This window comes from Coturnix japonica, chromosome Z (assembly GCF_001577835.2).
Source record: "Coturnix japonica isolate 7356 chromosome Z, Coturnix japonica 2.1, whole genome shotgun sequence".
Lineage (NCBI taxonomy): Eukaryota > Metazoa > Chordata > Aves > Galliformes > Phasianidae > Coturnix > Coturnix japonica.
In genome coordinates, this window is record NC_029547.1 from 41,089,765 (window position 1) to 41,108,229 (window position 18,465).

The following is an 18,465-nucleotide window of genomic DNA, read 5'->3' on the forward strand; positions in this document are numbered from 1 at the left end:
CATACATCTTGTTAATCTTCTGTTTTGGCAATTCTTTCATTTAGTATGAATAGCTCTACTGTCAGAGCGTAGCATACCTTTGGGAGCTTGTTTGTACAAAGCACAAGACTGACCAAAAAGCAAGGCACCCTCTCACTCTTTCTTACCCTAAGCAAAGTCCGAACTTGGTATTCTCGCCTTCATCAGCCCTGCTGCCTGTGTTGATCTCTTAACTGTTTTCATGCAGTGACTTGTAAGTGTAAATTACCTATTTCTCGGTCCCTTGGAATAATTATTTCTGCTACTCTCTGGCTTGCACTTCTGTTATTCCACACTGATTTTTGTGTGTTTCCCTGCATTGTGCACTCTCTTTGTCTAAGTCTTTTCTATGCTCAGATCACAAGATCAGGAACTGAATGATGGCAATTACCAAATAAATTATAGGATTATAGAATTCTCAGAGATGGAAGGAACCTCTGTGGTCCATCTGGTCCAGCACCCTTCCAGTGAACAGGGACACCTCAGCGAGATCAGGTTGCCCAGGGCCTTATCCTGCCTCACCTTGAAAGTATTCAGTGATAGGGCATCAACCACATCACTAGGCAGTCTGTTCTTGAGCCTTACCACTGTGCTTGTAAAAGACTTTTTCCTTATATTTAACCTAAATCTACTGTCTTTGAGACTGAAACCATTTCACCTTGTTCTCTTGCCACAGACCTGCTAAAGAGTCTGTCTTCTTTTCTGTAGCTTCCCCTCAGATGCTGTAAGACTGCTATCAGATCACCTTAGAACCTTCTCTTCACCACACCAAAGAGCCTAAGCTCTCTCAACCTGTCCTTGTAGGAGAGGTGTTCTGTCCCTTGGATTATTTTTGTGGTCCTGCTCTGGTCCTGGAGTACCAGGTCTATGTCTCTCCTATGCTTGCCTGTCTCCTAAAAGAAAGTCAACTGATCTGAAGTAGTTTCCTATTACCCAATAGTTTGGTAAATATTTATTTAAACCTTTTGTGGGTATTTTTTCATAATGAACTAAGTCAGTTTATACTTATCTGTAACCAGGCATCTGAGTGCATTGTAGGCAATAGTTAAGGGGGAAAGACTTAACCATTTCGAGATTCTACCACTTGGAACTTTCACTTCTGTTAAGGGATAGATACTAAAACAGATTTTGTGAGGTATCTGTAAATTTGGGATATGAAAAACTGTCACAGAAAGGGCAAGGAAGATGTAGCTTTGGACATTTTTCTAGAAAGGCCTGTCATAAGTGGAGTCAGTTAGATCACTATTAGTAAAAACAACACCATGCCGGCATCTTAAAAATCAGTGCCTCAGATAACATTTCAGAACTGGTGCAGACGCTGTATCAGGTTCCTAGGAGCACAGATGGGGAAATCTATCCATGCATCTATAAACTTCTGAGGTATTCTCAGGAAATACAAGCTGAATACAGGTTGATTTGTCCGCTGTCAGTAAAAGAGGAGGTGGAAATAGATTTTTCTAATTCAGGTGGTACATTTGTATGATGTGTACTTAGGACAGACGGTGTTATTGCACTTGCGTGTGTTAGATCCTCAGCTTCTGCAGTGTTTACTTATGTGATATTTTTGGGAGAGAATGCACATAGATAATAACACTAATTTAAAATTTTCTTCGTTTGAACATGCATACTGCAAATTGAGGTCAAGCTGTTTCATCCACTTGAATATTTGTAAATATTAAAACTTGTTAATTTAAATGCCTTCTCTGCTTGAACATGCATTGTACAAACTGAGGCCTGGCGGTTTATTGCCCTGGGGAGGTGGGGTCCTTATTCAATGCTGGTGACCACCAGGAACTTGGATTCTAGAGCCCTGTGCCTTGCCTTCTATAGATGGAAGGTGATGGCAGACTGGTGTTGTTTGGTCTTTTTTTAACTTGAGGTACAGGGGAAAATATACCTGAGTGAGCAAGAACAGTGCTCTCCAAGTTATGCTTGTTTCCTTGACATGTGTACTTTGAGCAGTAGGGGCCTTACTCTTCCTAAGGTGCATGATCATAGGCTGCTTTTATACAACATTTGAATTTCTTCTTAGAAACCTTCAATTTGTGCGAACTACTACATTTTGTTCTGTGTGTCCCAGTGTTGCCCTGTGCTTTACTTGTCTCCATGCTTGCAAGCACAGGGTGTACAGCATGGGCAGCAGCTGCTCCCCAGTCCATGGTGTAGCTCACATGCACTTCCTGCGCAGAAGTCTCATTGACTGTGTGGCCATGCCAGTAGGGAAGCCTGGGGATGGTTCATTGGTGTTTTTGAATCTCCCAATGCAATTGAGGATCGTGCTTCATAGCTACCTCCCTGCACTCATAACCTTCCTTGTTCCTCATGAGAAACCTTCTCCTCTATTCTTATCCTGCGCCAGTATATAAGCAGAGTAATTAATTTGGCATCAGCTGTGGCTTTCCAACAGACTTAATAGTGGTGGGGAAAGGTAGACACATCAGAGAACAACAGCTGTGTAAAACTGAAATTTTAAGCTTTCTTGTAAGGACTTGAGCTCATCTGCATCTTTCCTAGCATTTATGAGGATAAGAGTTAGACTCCATGGGTTGAATTACTTTTAGGAGAAAGGTTTAAGTGGGTGCTCGAACTAATAAAGATGATGTTACAATGTTGTGCTTTATTTTGTTTTTAGTAAATGAAGGCTTCAGGGCCTACATTGCTTTCCTCTGGGACAGACACTGATGTGCATCTTGCTTTCTCTTTAAATTCATCTAATGTTGAGTATGGATCTGATTTGGCTTGCAGTGCTACAACACAAGTGAGTACAAAGAGTACAATACAGAGGAAAAAATTACAAACAAACACACAAAAACCCCAAATATAAAGCAGAAAAAAATTATGGGGGATTTAAAACAAGGAACAGTATGGAAAAGAATAATTCCTGCTGACTACATACATATAATGTGAATAAGTTTAAGTATAGCACTACACCATTTTTAAAGAAGCTGTTTCTTTTTGATGGAAATAATACAACTAAATTAGACCTCTCCTTTATGTTGTGCCTGTCATCTTCTTTAGCCAGTAGAAACCTGCCTTTCTGGTTTAATGAAGCCACAGTGCTAGCATGTAGAGCAAGATGTTATGACTCATTTGAACAATTCTTTGTTCTCTCTTGCAAGCATTGCTGATGAAATTTTCAAACATACTTGGGTTTACCCCTCAGAATGCAAGCCTGTTGCAAGTCTGAGCTTAATACAAGTTGGATTATGTAGTTTTTGCAGTGCCATATGCTGTGAATGAAATGCTCAGTGCTGGGAAAATATGAGATTAAGTCAGGTGAGGATAGCATGAGGGCCAAGGGATGGCCCTTCCCTCTGCAGTCGTCTGGCTCACATGACAGGATATGAAAGGCATTGCAGGGGAGGGCTGTGGAAGTGGTGGCACCCAGCATGGTTGGCTGAGGACAGCCAACATCTTGCCATAGATGTAGGGAATTGCCTGCTGCACCAGATGTGATGGTTCTGCGCAGCATTTTCCCTCAGCTGGATTGCCTGTCTCTGCAGAAGTACAGCCATGGGGATGATAACTGAGCTGTGTGGAGAGAATAAATGAAGCATTTATATTCTTCCTCAGCCAAGAAGTTGAAGTAAAATGCACGAAAAAAAGATTTTTACGCATTCATCTCTGAACAGAAAGAAGGGAGTCTTGAATTTCATCAGAATCAGGTGTGAAACTTGTGTTGTTTTTTTTTTTTCAGGGACAGAAGCTAGCGATTAGCCACCAGAGGAGCAAAACTTTCCAAAGGCTTTAGCAGAGTCCATGTCATTCCTAAGCTGACTGAAAAACTGCCAGCCAAGAAGGCTAGCTGAATCCTGAATAGGGTAATAGTGGAGAATTGAATAGCTTTGACTACTATGACAACAGAATCACAAAGTATCAGGGATTGGAAGGGACCTTGAAAGAGCACCTAGTAAAATCCCCCAAGTTTTGTGTTATTTTAGTGTCTGATTGCTTCCAGAAGCATTTGTTGTTATTTTAACTTGTTTGACTGGAAAACTGACTGTTCCATTTTTGCCACTGGATTATTGTCTTTTAGATCTGCTAATAAAATGATTTGTTGAAGTCATTTGATTCCTGATGAAGGATGATTCTTGCCTTATGTTGTTCTTAGAACCAAATTCAGTTTGTTGTTAAAGAATCTGTTAATAAAACCATTATTTTGCTATGCTTTCTTCAACATCCTAAAAGTGTTTAGAGAATATCTGTTTACCTTTGTTATGTCTTTCCCTAATTTATGTTCTGTTTGGGGGACAATTAAGTCTCACACTACATGCTGGAGCTGTATCTGATTCTAGTTGCTTGGAAGGATACATTGCAACAGAAGTTTGCCTTGTCATTGCTGTCTTAAATTGTAATTGGTCATCTGACACTTTGTACTGAGCTTGCCCTTGTGGCTGGGCACAGATACTCACCAAGTGCACCTGCTGGAAAGGGATTGTTGTGTTTTCCTTGTCATTTTGTGATTGAAAGTTCACTAGCAAAGCTTGCCAGTGTGGGCATTTTTTTGTCCTTATAGTTAATATTTGCCATTTTATTTTTGAAATTATTTGTTCATAGCCTAAAAAGTAAAATGATACAAACAGTATCTCACAGTCTCCACTTCCTGCTTTACCTGTCTCATGTTTTTATTACAATATAGAGGATTAATGAGGATGCAAATTAGTTTATGAAATTTACTGCAAATTGGCTACTGGCATTGTGTCTTTCAACTGTCTTTGACAGGCAGTTAACCAATACCTAATTATGAGTTATTTCCATATTTTCATGAGGAATTTAGGACTGTAGTAGTGAAAGGCTCAAACTGATTCTGAGGAGTGGTCGGTCTGTGTAATTATTCTCATCTTACTGGCCTATTAGTTGTGTTGGCTGCCATGCAAAAAACAAGTATGAGGCTTTCAGGTGGAGGTGAACACACTATATTATGTTATTAACAGTAGAACACTGTATGTAGAATTGTCCCCAGCATTGTTTGCTAATTCTGGAATATATCTTCAAGTTAATTACTATTCAAGAAAACAGTGGCGTTATTTCAATTCAGGATATAGGACTGCTCCTACTTCTATCAAAAACAAAATAAATGAAAACACATGCCGTGTAATCTGCTTAACAAACAGCAGTAACAGAGTAGCTAATTATGCATGGCTGTAAGTCTTAAAAACAATTCAGCTTCCTGATCTACACTGTCGAATTATGTCTGACTGGCCCATATTTAAAGGAAGTATATGATTTTAGAACTGACATATGTCACGAGGTTTAGTATTTTGATCAGAGAACAGGAATTTGCAGGAAAAAAGAACATAATATGATGCTTGAGTGGTTTTTTATTGTTGTTGTTGTTTATTATACATTTTCTATCTGTTCACCTGCCAGCTACCTGAAGATATTTACAGAATGCTTGCTTAAACGTGTACTAGAACAAAACAGTTCTGCATAGCTGAAATTTTGATAAGAGGCACAGCGAACTGCCTCTTGTTTTCAGACAAAGCTGACAATGCATGAATGCCACTGCACATAGCTGACATCAGTAGAGAATCTTTGTGAAAAGGCTCTGTAAATTCTTTCCCACAGAAGTCAACGAAAGGGTCGGTTGTCCTGGGCTACGTATTTCGTCACTTAAACCTAGTGGAGATAGATTACTTCGGACTGCGCTACTGTGACCGAAATCATCAAACGGTGAGTAAAAGACAAACCAAATGGGGTTTTACAATTGTAAAATTTACCCTGTTTGTGATGTGTGCCTACAGACCATTAGATTGTATTTTCACCGACTTTCACTTGGTTTAGTTTTCCAGTAGTAGTTTCTTTTCATTTGTTTTTACTGGAATGGCCATTAATAGGAACAGAATCATCTGCTAAATTCTGCATGGGGGAGAAAGCATAAGTAGTATAAACTGTGATATGAGAGTAGGATTTTTTGTTTCTTTGTTTTAATGCTTTGCCTGAAGGCAGTGCTCAGTGGGTGACGATTCCCTGGTTGTGAGTTCTCTGTGAGATAGATCATCAGCATCTTGCTCTTGCTTTGCCTGTGGCTGTTGTGCCTAGGTAGGAGGATCCCCAAGTATGTCATGGATTGATTCACTTGGGCTTATTGCTGAGCAGCTGTTTTGGAGTGTAGTCCTTGGCCATTGATGTATTATATCCTAACATGTCCTTTGTGTTTGCTGGTGGAGAAGTCAAGAAAGAGATCGTGACCTCAGGACTCTCCTTGAAATTGGCTGTATCCTTGAGCCCATACTCTGAAGAAGGAGTTCCTCTTGAGAAGGACCCACCAGAAAGAGAAGGCTTATTTCAGCAGGAGATTATAGCTCTTAGTAGGCAAGAAAATTGAAACTCATCTGGGGTGCATTGGCCAAAGCAGGCTGTGAGATGGGGCAGTGCCACTGCAAAGCATTTCAGCAGAGTTGTTGAACTGACTAAATATTTGCCATCTTCTTCACTTTAGCTGAAGTGGAAATGTAGATACCGACGCCAGTACAGTATTAGGAAAAGAATGCTGAATGCTGTTGATATATATGGCAGCTGTGCTTGATAAATCTTTATTTCTATGCCACAGCCTAGATGTTTGTAAATTCAGTTCATTGATAAACTTCTAGCTACATTTCATTCAGTGTGGAAAAAGTCAGACTGAACTGTGAACCTTGATGGTGTTTTTGATTTCATAAGGAAACAAAGGTATGGTTATAGAGCTGATACCCTTCTTTTAAAAAGGTTTTTTTCTGGCTCTCTGAAGTGCTTTTTTTTTTTTTTTTTTTCCCTGCAGAGACAAATAAAATAGAAATGGCCATTATTAGGATCATTTCCAGAGGCAGGCATACAGTATATTTAATGTTGTTCAGAGTATTATGAAAATCAGAGAAGATTACATCTCTTCTGTGAAAGATTTAATGCACAAATGCACATTTTTGGATGCATCTAGGTAATAAAACAGCTAATTTGATTGTGTGATATCAGTGCACTTTGTATTATGATAGTGTGCATGAGCTGGAGGGCATAGCCCCTTAATATAGCTTCTTCAAATAGAATTAGAGCCTTTTTTGCCATTTTCTACATGATGCTCTAACAGTGTAAACCTAACAGTAGCTTTGTCCTGATTTTCTGGCTGGCTACCCATCACGAAGCTGCCATGCTTCTTGTTTTCTCCAGGGATTATAGAATCCTAGAATGATGTAGGTTAGAAAAACCATTAACCTGACCTACTAAGTGCCATCATTCTTCAGTAACACATTAATACATTTCTTGTATGCCTCCAGCAATGAGTATTCACCACGTCCCTGGGGAGCCCATTTCAGTGCTTTCAATGCCATACTTTTGATTAAAAAGTTTCTTAATATCCAATCTAGCCCACCTGTGGTGCAACTTGAGTCCGTTTCTTCTTGTCCTATCATTTGTCACCTGAGGAGAGAAACTTGCACCCTCTGCACTGCAGGATCTTTTCAGGTAGTTCAAGTAGACAGTGATGAGGTCTCCCTTCAGTCTCCTATTTTCCAGGAGAGAGAACAAGTAGAAAAAAGGAGAAACAACCCCAGCTCCACCTTAACTCCTTAGATGTCTTTGATTTTCCTAGTCTTGTCACCAGCTTCATTGCTATTCTCTGAGCACGCTTAGCAACTCAGTGTCCTCTTAGCAAGGGACACAAAACAGAACCAACGTTTGAGAGCTGTATGCTCCCCTACCCACAGATTTTCACTGCAGGGGAGTCCTAGATGTAAGGGAGAGTGGTGCCCACATCAGCTTTGTTCTGACACAAAGCTAGGAAGGCTGCCAGGAGGCAGAATTGGAGATGACAGCTGCAGTCCTTGGCAGGGAATGCATCTGCCTACCATGTAGGTGCTGCCTAAGTGACTAGCTGAGGTTGTGCTGCGGGCTTTGCAACTGGGCTGTGTTATGGCAAATGCTATGAGAGTGCCTACCTGCTCTTGTTTGTCTGTTTATAGGTAATTAAAACTTGGAGGTTTTTGTCTGGGAAGTACATAAATGAGTAAATATATTCAGTTTTACATGTCCTATGGCAGTTGTAGCATCTTAAGAATGACCAGTGAAAAGGAAAGGTTCCATGAAATAAATTCTACCTTGCACTTCAGCCATAAACATGTATTCAGTTGTACACTGGGTATTGCTAAAACATTCCACTCTGCTGGAATTAGCCCTGTACTGACTGGCAAGAAACCCATTGTGAATTTTGGAGTGGGTATGTTCTGTTTTGGCCAGAGCAGATTTCCTGGGGGAGAGGAGAAAAAGATCAGCTTGTTAATTAGTTTTAAAACTACACCTCTGAGTTAGTCTCAGACTGAAAAAGTGGTTTGGCCACCTATTAATACATTGCTCATTGTGGGAATATTTTATTATTTACTCTCTCCATTTTTTTGGTGATATTAAATGTTTAGCTCAATGATGGATGAATTAGAGTGAACAAAGCTATGAATTTTAAAGAACATAACACAGCTACAAAATGTATTTATGTGTTTATGTGTTTTATTAAAGGTTTGAAATAACTTATTTGGCCATTTTCCCTGTTGTTTTTGCATGCTTCTGCACTCCCAGGTGGTCTTTTTAGTGCTGTATTTGTGAGCTACTTCTTAGGTGGGTGGTATCATAATTATTTTAGTAGTACCAGGGGCTCTAACGAGGGAACAGGGTTTCACTATGTTGTGTAGTGTAAGAATGCATGACACAAAAATGACCTATCCCTGAACAGTTAACAAACTAATTAGCAAGTGAGAAAACAGGTGCTGGCAAAAAAAAAAAAAAAAGCTGATTGATGGAACCGGATGACTCTAGAAGGGTCATGAGCAGTGGATAAAGCATAAGTTGGATGACACTGTTGCTAGGGTAGTGTTAGACACATTTCTCTCTATTCACATTCTAGGCTCCCCTAAACTTTCCATGTTAAGAGAACAGTATATAATTTGCAAATTAAATGCATGAATGTTTGGAATTGCCAGAATACTTCATCCAAGAAATGCACAAGGTGTCTACTTGTGCTCTGAGTAAGAAAGAAATATCTTGTACCAATTAGTTAATATGTAGTATTCAGTAATTTATTCTAAAACATATAAAAGTGTGTCAGTAACAACAGAGGGGTTCAGCTAATGCTGCAGGTTGTCTGTAGTGTTTCCTAAGCACTTCTGCTCCTGCCTTTGTGGCATTCCCAATGTGCATCAGGGCAGGTAGTTGGGCTAATTGCTGCTATGGCAGGAGGCCAATATTTTCTTGAGACACTTCCTTAGAAGAGAATGGAAATGGCAATTTTTACACATATCTCAGGAAAAGCTGAGCAGTTTTTGATGAGGTAAAGGGTACTTTCGAATCCCCAAGCTATTTCCTTGTCTAATCACAAAAGGATGTGGAAAAGTCATCCTTCTAGAGTTTCTTTCACAGAAAAAAAGATTTTGTGCTTAGCTTATTGCAGAAATAATCTGAGCTGTTACATTCATAGTGTACAGGGCACTAGCATTCTCTTAAGGCTTCACTCAGAGAAATACAAATACAGTATCACTGTGTTAATTCGACATCATATACAAGCTGATTTCCCCTGCCCCAGTTAGTTGAGTGCAGTGTTATGCTAACCTGCATGTCCTGCTCAAACAAACATGAGATAGCAGTGCTGTATGTGCCATTGTTATAGATGTCTATTGTAGATGTATTTTATTTGTAACTCTGAAACAGATCTTTCTGCTGTGAGCTGCGTGTTGCAGTCAGACCAGCTGAGGCAAAGCTGAGCACAGCAAACAGCCGTGAACTCATCCCTGCTGTGCCACCTCACAGCTGAAGGATTTCCAGATCCATCTTGCATGATTAATAAAGTAATTATAAATAAAATAAGGTCATTGCAGTATGCTGTGGTTGCCAAGCTGTTATTCCTGATTGGAAAGGATAACAGTGCATTGGCTATATCTAACTCAAGTATAGGAAAAAGGCACACAATGTTAATACAATGCTTGTTTACAGTTGAAAATGCCTGTTCTGTTGGATGTTACTGTCACATCATGTACTTTATGTTTTGATCTCAAGAACTTAGAAAAACGTGTACTGTGACTAGCTCATTGTGTTTTTGTGTGGGTTTGATGTGTGCCCATAAAGTTGGTGCGCTAAATGATACAGAAAGGAAGAGGGCTTTGTAAATATGGGCTGCATAGTAGTTAAAAGAAAATGGAAACTGATAATATTGATCAGGAACTAACAATTGCAGAAGATACGTAGTGGACTGAAACAATTTAGATGAAGCTGGTAGTTAGCTGAGATAAAGGCAGTTGCACTTAAGGAGTGAGCTTTGAAAGTACAGCAGGATCAATGCAGAACTCGCGCTGGTATTGATCTAATACTAAGCATAGTCATTATAATTCCAGTTTCTGATAAAACAAACAAGCATTCCACTCTTTGTATTTTGTATGTAGGAAAGGCTTAATGATTTAGATATTTTGTATTATATAAGGAGCACTTTCAGTTTTCAGACTTCCTAGTGAGGTTACCCAGATGTCTTCAGTTTACCAACTTGTGGTTACACGCACAGAACACTTGCAGAAAAAACTGCTGAAATAATCCTGGTTGTTAGTGTTGCCTTAAATTGTGGAACAATCTTGATAATTTCAGATTATAATGAAAAAGATCTGTTTTTGTTTTTTGTTTAAAATGTGAGCAAAAGTGACTGTCATGTGTGACGTAAGTACAGCTTGGTAAGAATCTAATTAAGACAGTGCAGGATGCAGTCTGAAGTAGATAAATATCTCCACCAGACATTTCATTGATTGATACCACAGCAAACATTTCAGCCTAGTTAATATTTTGTTTCAAGCCTGTTGGTGGAATTTGACCCTGCTTTAACCCTCTGCAGTTTCAAGAATTAATTACTGTAGTAGATTCATAAAAAAATGCTTGCATCCATTTAAAAAGGGCTGATTATGAAATACTGCATTGTGCATGGATACGATACTCTTCAGATGTTTTCCCAGTTTGGGAGTGAAAAGCACAAATGGTGTTGCTGACCATGCATTCTTAGATATACTGTGCTTTTATAAATACATTTTTTATTTTATTTTATTTTTTTACATTTCTACCTAAAAATGTGAAATACTTTTCTCTTTGATATCATTGTATATTTATCATCAATCTTAGTAAATAAAAATTTCTTACATTATGCTGATATTAGGTGTTTTTTTGTAAATAACAATTAGTAAATTAGTACCCATCAATTTAATAAATGGGTAGTTTCATGGTTTGAAATTTAATATCTAAGAATATTACTTTTTTTTTTCTTTTTTTTTTTTTTTTTCCCCTGTGAATATTGATTTCTTCTTTCAGGCTCACAGAATGTAATGCCTGCAACTGGATGGGTGAATGCTGGACCCTCTAGCTATTTGCAGTAGTTAGGGGCCTGCTTGTAAGTCAGATAACCTGCCTGTGCAGGAGAGATACAGGTGGTAAATTGCTGTGAATGGTAAAAAAGATAAAAAACACAGGGCTTCATATTGAAGCCAGTTTAGCATTCACAAACAAGGAGTTTGTTGTCAGCTCCTCCTGTGCAAGTGTGTTGCGTTTCTTTAATCCATTTCTCTATTCACTTTAAACACTGAGCTCTAAACTGTGCCCAGCACTATTTCTGTGTATATGCATATCTGTATGTAGAGTACTCTGTTGTAGGGGTTTTTGTTTTTTTCAGTGTTCTCATCCTTATTGTCTAATATGGGCTTCAAAAACGCCTTTCCATTACCCCCTGAAATTCCCTTCATCTTTGGCTTACAAATGAATAATTAGAAATCTGCATCCTTCCACCACCATTCTGGAAAATGTTGGCAGCCTTTAAAATAAAGAGTATCTATGCAGCAATTCTAAGTATGGCTTTCTGGCATTACCAGAGATATGACAAGATAGATTAGATTCTTGCCTCTTCCCCACTGCATTCTGTTCTAGCAGTAAACTCATCTGAGTTGAGCTGCTTAACCTCACCTATGCAGCACATGGATCTAGAGGGCCACAGCTTCCTCACAAGACCTTTTTTTCCTTATGACAGCTGATTCTGTGCTTCCATAGCATGGGTAGCAGCAGCCTGTCTCACCATGATGAGGGCTCAAGATGCAGTCCTCATGCTGAGTTAGTCTGGAAAAAGGAAAGGAAGTGATTGCCAATATGAGCTACCAGATTTGTTTCCTCTCTGCTCTTCAGATTCCTTCTGCATCTGAATTCTGAGATTTCCCTCTGAATTCCATTACAAAGAATATACTTCATGTTCCAGATCAAGTGCAGCATGTTGAAAATCAAGATATCTAATTAGGATGCAACTTTAAATTGTCTGTATTTCCTGCATGTGTCCATACAGTCCATACAGAAGTTAGTTGTGTGGCTGAATCCCGTCTTATCACAGCCAGTGTGCCAGATGGGTACAAGAGACAATGGAGTTCAGATTATGGGGACAACCAGAAATGTATAGCTGTTCTGTGCTTTACTTGGAGTCTTGAGTGATGATCCATACATAAAATTTTTTCCCCCCACAAATTACCTATCTATGCAAGTAAAGATAAAATGCAAAGATGTCTGTAAGACAGTGCATCTTGAGGCTAATTTTGGTTCACTTATGGAATACTTTTAATGAAGGAGTTACTCTGTCATATTTTTATCTGATTTTGAAACAGGATAGTTCTAGTCTCGCAATGTAGTGTAAGGTTGTCAGTGATAAGCAGCCTGGCTTTACAATGTGTTTTTCATACTGCGAAGACAGTTCTGGGAAGAGGGATGTTCTGTGGTCAGAATGTGCACTACAAACGTCTTTTTTATTTTTTTTCTATCTCTTGACTTTGAAATCTCTTTATCAGGCGACTCTGCTAGCTCAGATAATTTCTGAGAAGTATTTTTAATATGATATTTGAACAAGTGTGACAAGTTTTTCTTTCCATCCCACATTCTTTTGAGATTAAGAAGGTTTCTGCTGGAATAGTTAGTGGATGTAGTCAACATGTGTATTGAATATTTTTCCCTTCACAATTTTGAACATTTGAAGTGTTTGCTTCTCAAACCATATATCTTTGTGAAGCTGTCACTCCTGACTGCTGAGCAAATGTGTAGGGATAAGAACTGAAAGTAAGATCTCCTTCATTTGTGAAGTACCACCCTAATTATTTTATTTTCAGATTTGTCTTGACAAATGAGTGGATGATGGTTTTTACAATTTTAGTTTATGGTGGTTCTTTAGAAACAGTTTTGGATTTATAATGGCAATATTTTTTTTTCCATTAGACCAAGAACAAAGCATACAGCTGTTCAAATCTTTCAGAACATTATTCCTTGTCCTCCCTATGTTGCTGCTTCTGACAGATAAATTCTGTAGCCCAAAGAGTTCTCTATATAGAAAAAGAAGGGTTTTTAAATTAATCATTTAATTCATATTCTCTGGTTAGGTTGGGGGCAGGCATGGAGTTTCTTATAAACAACTAAATAAAATGTGCTGTAATGTGCTTTTCTAACGGCTGTGTTCTGCAGCCTTTCTTTTTCTAGTATTTGAGAAGGTATGCCAGTTCTTGCTGGTCCAAAAGGTTTGTGTGAGGGAAAAAAGTGATGACAAGAATGGTCTTGTCTTCTACACTTTCTTCCGGTAACTGAATCATAGAAGTGCTAAGCTAAATAATAAATAGGTAACTGGAGTTATTACAAGAGCAGAATGTTCATCATGCTGGTGCCATGTAAAGCTATAAGAAGTCTGCAGATGCTCTGCTGTTCTGTGACTGCAAAGATTTTAGTAAGGGTTTAATAAAGTTGAGTCAGAGTAATCGCTGAGAAATTACACTTCTGTTTCTCAAATGTGGTGTGGGAACCCTTGTAGCAGTCCATCCCTCTGTGGTATGCGTAACATACCTTGATCATCTTAAATGCAACTATTGTAAGCCTTCAGGTGGATGGGCCTCTGTAACTTTCCTCATGGGTGCCAGTTTCCAGCGATCACCTTTGCCTGCTACTGGAAGCAGTACTGAACGTGGAAACTAGTTTTTCTTTGCTTCTAGTCAAGCCTGTATCTTTGCATTCTGTGGACTTGAAGAAAAATTAATTTACTACATTGTTGCAGTAATTTCTTAGTCATTGTAGGAGTGCTGTAACGCCTGTCATTCCCCCTACAATCCTTAGCTTTTCAGAAATCAAACATAGCACTTTCTTTCTTTCCTTGTAGGTTTTATCTTACATGCATTGCTGATGCTGTTATTTCAGAATTATTCTGCTTAGGTTTATCCCCTACAAAGAAAATGGCAAGGTTGTGAGTAGGTATACTAGCTGCAATAGATAAGGTAGGCAGCAAAATTACATTGTGTGATATTTCTATAGAGCCGGCTTGGTCAGGAGCCTGAGATGTGGTGCCGATTACCAAAAGATTTTCTTTCAGAAAAACTGCTGCCCCTAAAGAATATGCAGAGCATTGCACTTGTACAGACAAATGTGTTTCTTTTATCAGAAATGGCTCTGCTGGTGCAGATTTGTCATTAAGAGACTGAAGTGCGTCAGGCAGGCATTCTGTAAACCTTCACAATCTTGTAATCTGGGCTGAGTTTCTATAGTCCCATGAGAAAATAAATAAATTTGTACTGATTCTCTAGGGAAAATTATCAATATATGAATAAGTGTAGAACTGCAATAATTCTGTATTAATTTTCTGTGCTAAGTGACTAATTTTCATAATTATCTGTCTTACAGTACTGGTTGGATCCTGCAAAGACCCTTGCTGAGCATAAAGAATTGATAAACAGTATGTATTTGATCTGAATTTAAAGAAGTTATCTGATGTTGAAGTAACAGAAGCAGTATTCCAGGCAGTATTTAGCCGTACAACATTTGTTTTCTAGACTCAACAAATTGGTAGTTCTTAAGATATTGTATTACTAGAGTTTGTAATTACATCAAAATTCCACACAAAGATTGAACGTGCTGTCATTTAACAGTAGTTTGTATAACTAAGATTTCTTTGTGATTAAATTTTACTTTATAATAAATTATACCATTTGTCATTTGCATAGTTAATTTTTCCCTTCCCTTCCCGGGACATGTGTATAGTTGTCTGAAGGTGGTTAACTGTTTTTTTTGGTGGCTTTTAAGTTTTGTGAAATACAAAGATAGACTGATGGCCATTTTGTCATCAACTGCTAACAATTCTCAATAACTGTAAGTTCATAACAATCAATTTTTACACCCATTTCTTTTTCTTGCAGCTGGACCACCATACACTCTGTATTTTGGCATTAAATTCTATGCAGAGGACCCATGTAAACTTAAAGAAGAGATAACAAGGTGGAGTATTCAGATGAAAATATGGTTTTGCTGTTCTTTAGGGTAGTGGTATGTTCAGATGCACACTGTAGTCTGACAGGGTTCCTTTTTGCTTAAACATCAGGACATCTTTCCTTGAATGTGTATCGAGAGTTATGACTAGCTTCACAGAGTGTCGTTTGAAAGATCAGGACGAGAAGATGCTCTCTGGTACATCATAAAACAGAGGGGCCTAGTTTGCTTTGTCTGTGCATGTTCTGTATTTAGAGTTTAGTTGGATATCTGAATGTAAATACAAGGAATATTTGTCTTTATTCTTACAATTTAAATTCCAGAACTACTTTTCAAGACGATCTCTCTCAGTCTTTGTAAAAATATGTGAAGGAAACTGAAGAGCTGCATACTTTCGATTCTTTTAGCTAAGCTCAGCCTCTACAAAATATGATGCAGTAATGGATACATGCAGACACGTATTTGCCTGAGTTCTCACGCAGGATTTTCTGTTTGCCTTTTATTGTGAAAGATCTTAGAAAATTAGTCTCAGGTTTGAAAGTTATTTAGGTAGGCAGACAAAATTAGTGTGCTGACTTGGATTAATATTTCTTTTAATGTACTAGGTGTATGACGCAGGAGAACTCATTAGAATACGTGGGTTTTACTTTTTCTTAATCAGAGGTGGCAGTCAGTGCAGCGTGGGCTGAATCATTTTCTTGTATCAGGATGAGAAATACTTTCTTTTTTTTCCAGAATGCCACTGTTGGAACAGAGTTCTCCTATATAACAGGTCTGATACTAGCTTGGTAAAAACACATAGTGAGACTTCAGTGCTCAAACAGGAAGAGATGGTTGCAGTGTGAAATCTCCTCTACCATGAAAGTTCAGTGTCATGTTTCTGTGCTTTTTCAGAAACTCTTTCAACCCTTCCTGCAGGGGAAGAAAGATCACCCTGGAGTCAAAGAATCTGTTGCAATTGGTACTCAAAGTGCGTCTGGATTTCTGACTGTAAACTGAAAGGATAACTTTTCAAAAACTCTTCTTGTTTTCCTTGTCATAATCTTAGTCATTGCTTTGCAATGCTAATTGGATGTGCAAATCTAGTCAAGAAATTATTTGGTGTAACTGACAGGCTTCCATTCGTGTCTGCGCAGTGTTTGGTTATGAAAATTTGCTCCAGAGAAGGCATAGAGGGAAGATATAAGAAAGTACTACATTTGTGTTTGTACTCCAAGAAAACTAACTGAAAAACAGCCAAATGCCATCATAATTTCAAGCATTTATCTCCATAGACTTTTGAATATTGGAAAGAAGACATGCCATTTCAGGAAAAAAAAACCCAGTAAAAATACAGTAAAAGCACACCGTTTACTTAGGAAAGATTAAAGGCTTTCTTTCTTTCCTTTTTTTTCTTTCCTTTTTTTTTTTTTTTTTTTGGTGCGTGTGTGAAAGCAATTTTCTGCCTAAGCATGTAATTCCAGTGATGTGCTAACCATGTTTCTGTGGAGTGCATGTTTTGTTATTTAAATGGATATGAGAGTGGAGTCTGTAGTTATTAGATGTTAATGATCTGTGGCATTACATGATTACTATTTGCAAATAATAAAAAACTGTCAAATTTGTAATTACTTCCCAGCAAAATCTAATTCTGGCTTGTAGGCAAAAGCTAATGCAGAGGTTATTCCTATTAACATTTACTGGATGAGTCTGCTGGAAAGAACTAGTGCTTAGGCACAATTATGCATATGTAACAAACTTGAGTCAAGTTTAGCAACAAGTTTGGACAAAAGGCCTGGTTCTGTGATGAGCTTCACTAGGAAGTGAGTGGGAATTCACTTCGTCTAAACCAGACAAGCAAGAACAGTTCTTGACTTGGATTGCTTTTTCTTTTTTCTTTCTTTTTCTGTAATTCTTACTCAATTTTACTTTCACACAACATGGTGAAAACACAGGACTATAGATATAAAAGACATTGATAGCATCATCTGTTCTGTACTGTACAGCTGCAGGAGTGCTAACAGATAGAAGGGTGTAGATGCGAACTACATTTAATGTTAAAAGGAGAACGTTTCGTGCTCCCAGTCATCATCATCCCCATAGCCACCACTGTCAAGCATAGAGTGATGATTTGTCTAGATGGGACTGCCAAGCATTAGCTGTAGGAAGTGCTGAGGTATTCCATAGACAGACGAATCACTGAATGTATGTACTTTTTGTTGCCTACTGATATTTTAAAAAAATTTGTGCAGAACTTAAAGATGGTAAATATTCACTGTTCTTGTCGATAATGATCATTGCTTCTGTAACGTGTGGCACAGCACAAGTTGTGGGGGATCATTAGCCAGAAAGAAACTAATGGAAATTCAGCTTGGCTGATAAAGTCCAGTCATTTTGATTGGATCTTAAATGATTTGTGAATCAGCTATCACATAATCTCCAGATTTCAGACTTCCTTGAGATCAGGATAGCTGCTCTTTGAACTTAGGGAGGATTCCTAAAGTCTAATACAAAGTAAATTTATTACACTTTAGCTAGATGTAGATAAAGCTGAATTAGTGAACAGTGTGAAAGCCAGATGCATGTAGGGATAAGTGTTATTTACTTAAGAAGTTAGCTTTTCACTGTTACTTTTGTATGAATTTGCTGCAAGATACTCATTTAAGATGATGTCACACTCTCTGTAAAGCTACTGAGGTAAGAACAGACTAAACATAAATGGGGTTTAAAAGAATATCCTGTATTGAATATAGGGAGTTCTAAAACAAAGCAGATCCTTTGTATGTTAGCATGTTTTCTTCTTCAGTGCTTTTCCTTCTGTTTTGTTCGTATGGTTTCCCTGTAAATTCAGCATTGAAAAACAGGAGAATGTAAAACAGCATTTGTATTTGTCAAATACAGATACTTGTGTTCAAAATAACTTAAGACTGTCTGGGGAAAAGGGGGCTGAGGGGAGACCTTACTGCTCTCTTCCAATATCTGAGAGGTGCTTACAGGGAAACTGGGGCTGGTCTCTTCTCACCAGTGACAGGACTAGGGGAGTTGGCTTCAAGTTGTGCCAGGGTAAGTTTAGGTTGGATATGAACTTCTTTACAGAAAGGGTAGTTAAGCACTGGATCACTGGATTAAGCAATGAGATCTGCTTCCTGCTTTAGACTTGATACTCTGATATTTGGAGGTGAAACCATTGAGTCAGCATTTCTTCCTCATGGTGAT

The 18,465-nt window shown here is 38.3% G+C and overlaps 1 protein-coding gene across 1 annotated transcript in view; it reads left to right on the forward strand.

Annotated features, from left to right (window-relative positions):
- Window positions 1–18,465, forward strand: part of EPB41L4A (erythrocyte membrane protein band 4.1 like 4A) — a 107,375-nt gene that overhangs the window by 32,985 nt on the left and 55,925 nt on the right. Inside the window, exons 2-4 of the mRNA XM_015849456.2 lie at window positions 5,587–5,691; window positions 14,689–14,740; window positions 15,201–15,279. Coding sequence (XP_015704942.1) covers window positions 5,587–5,691; window positions 14,689–14,740; window positions 15,201–15,279 — 236 coding nt within the window. The remainder of the gene's footprint in view (window positions 1–5,586; window positions 5,692–14,688; window positions 14,741–15,200; window positions 15,280–18,465) is intronic.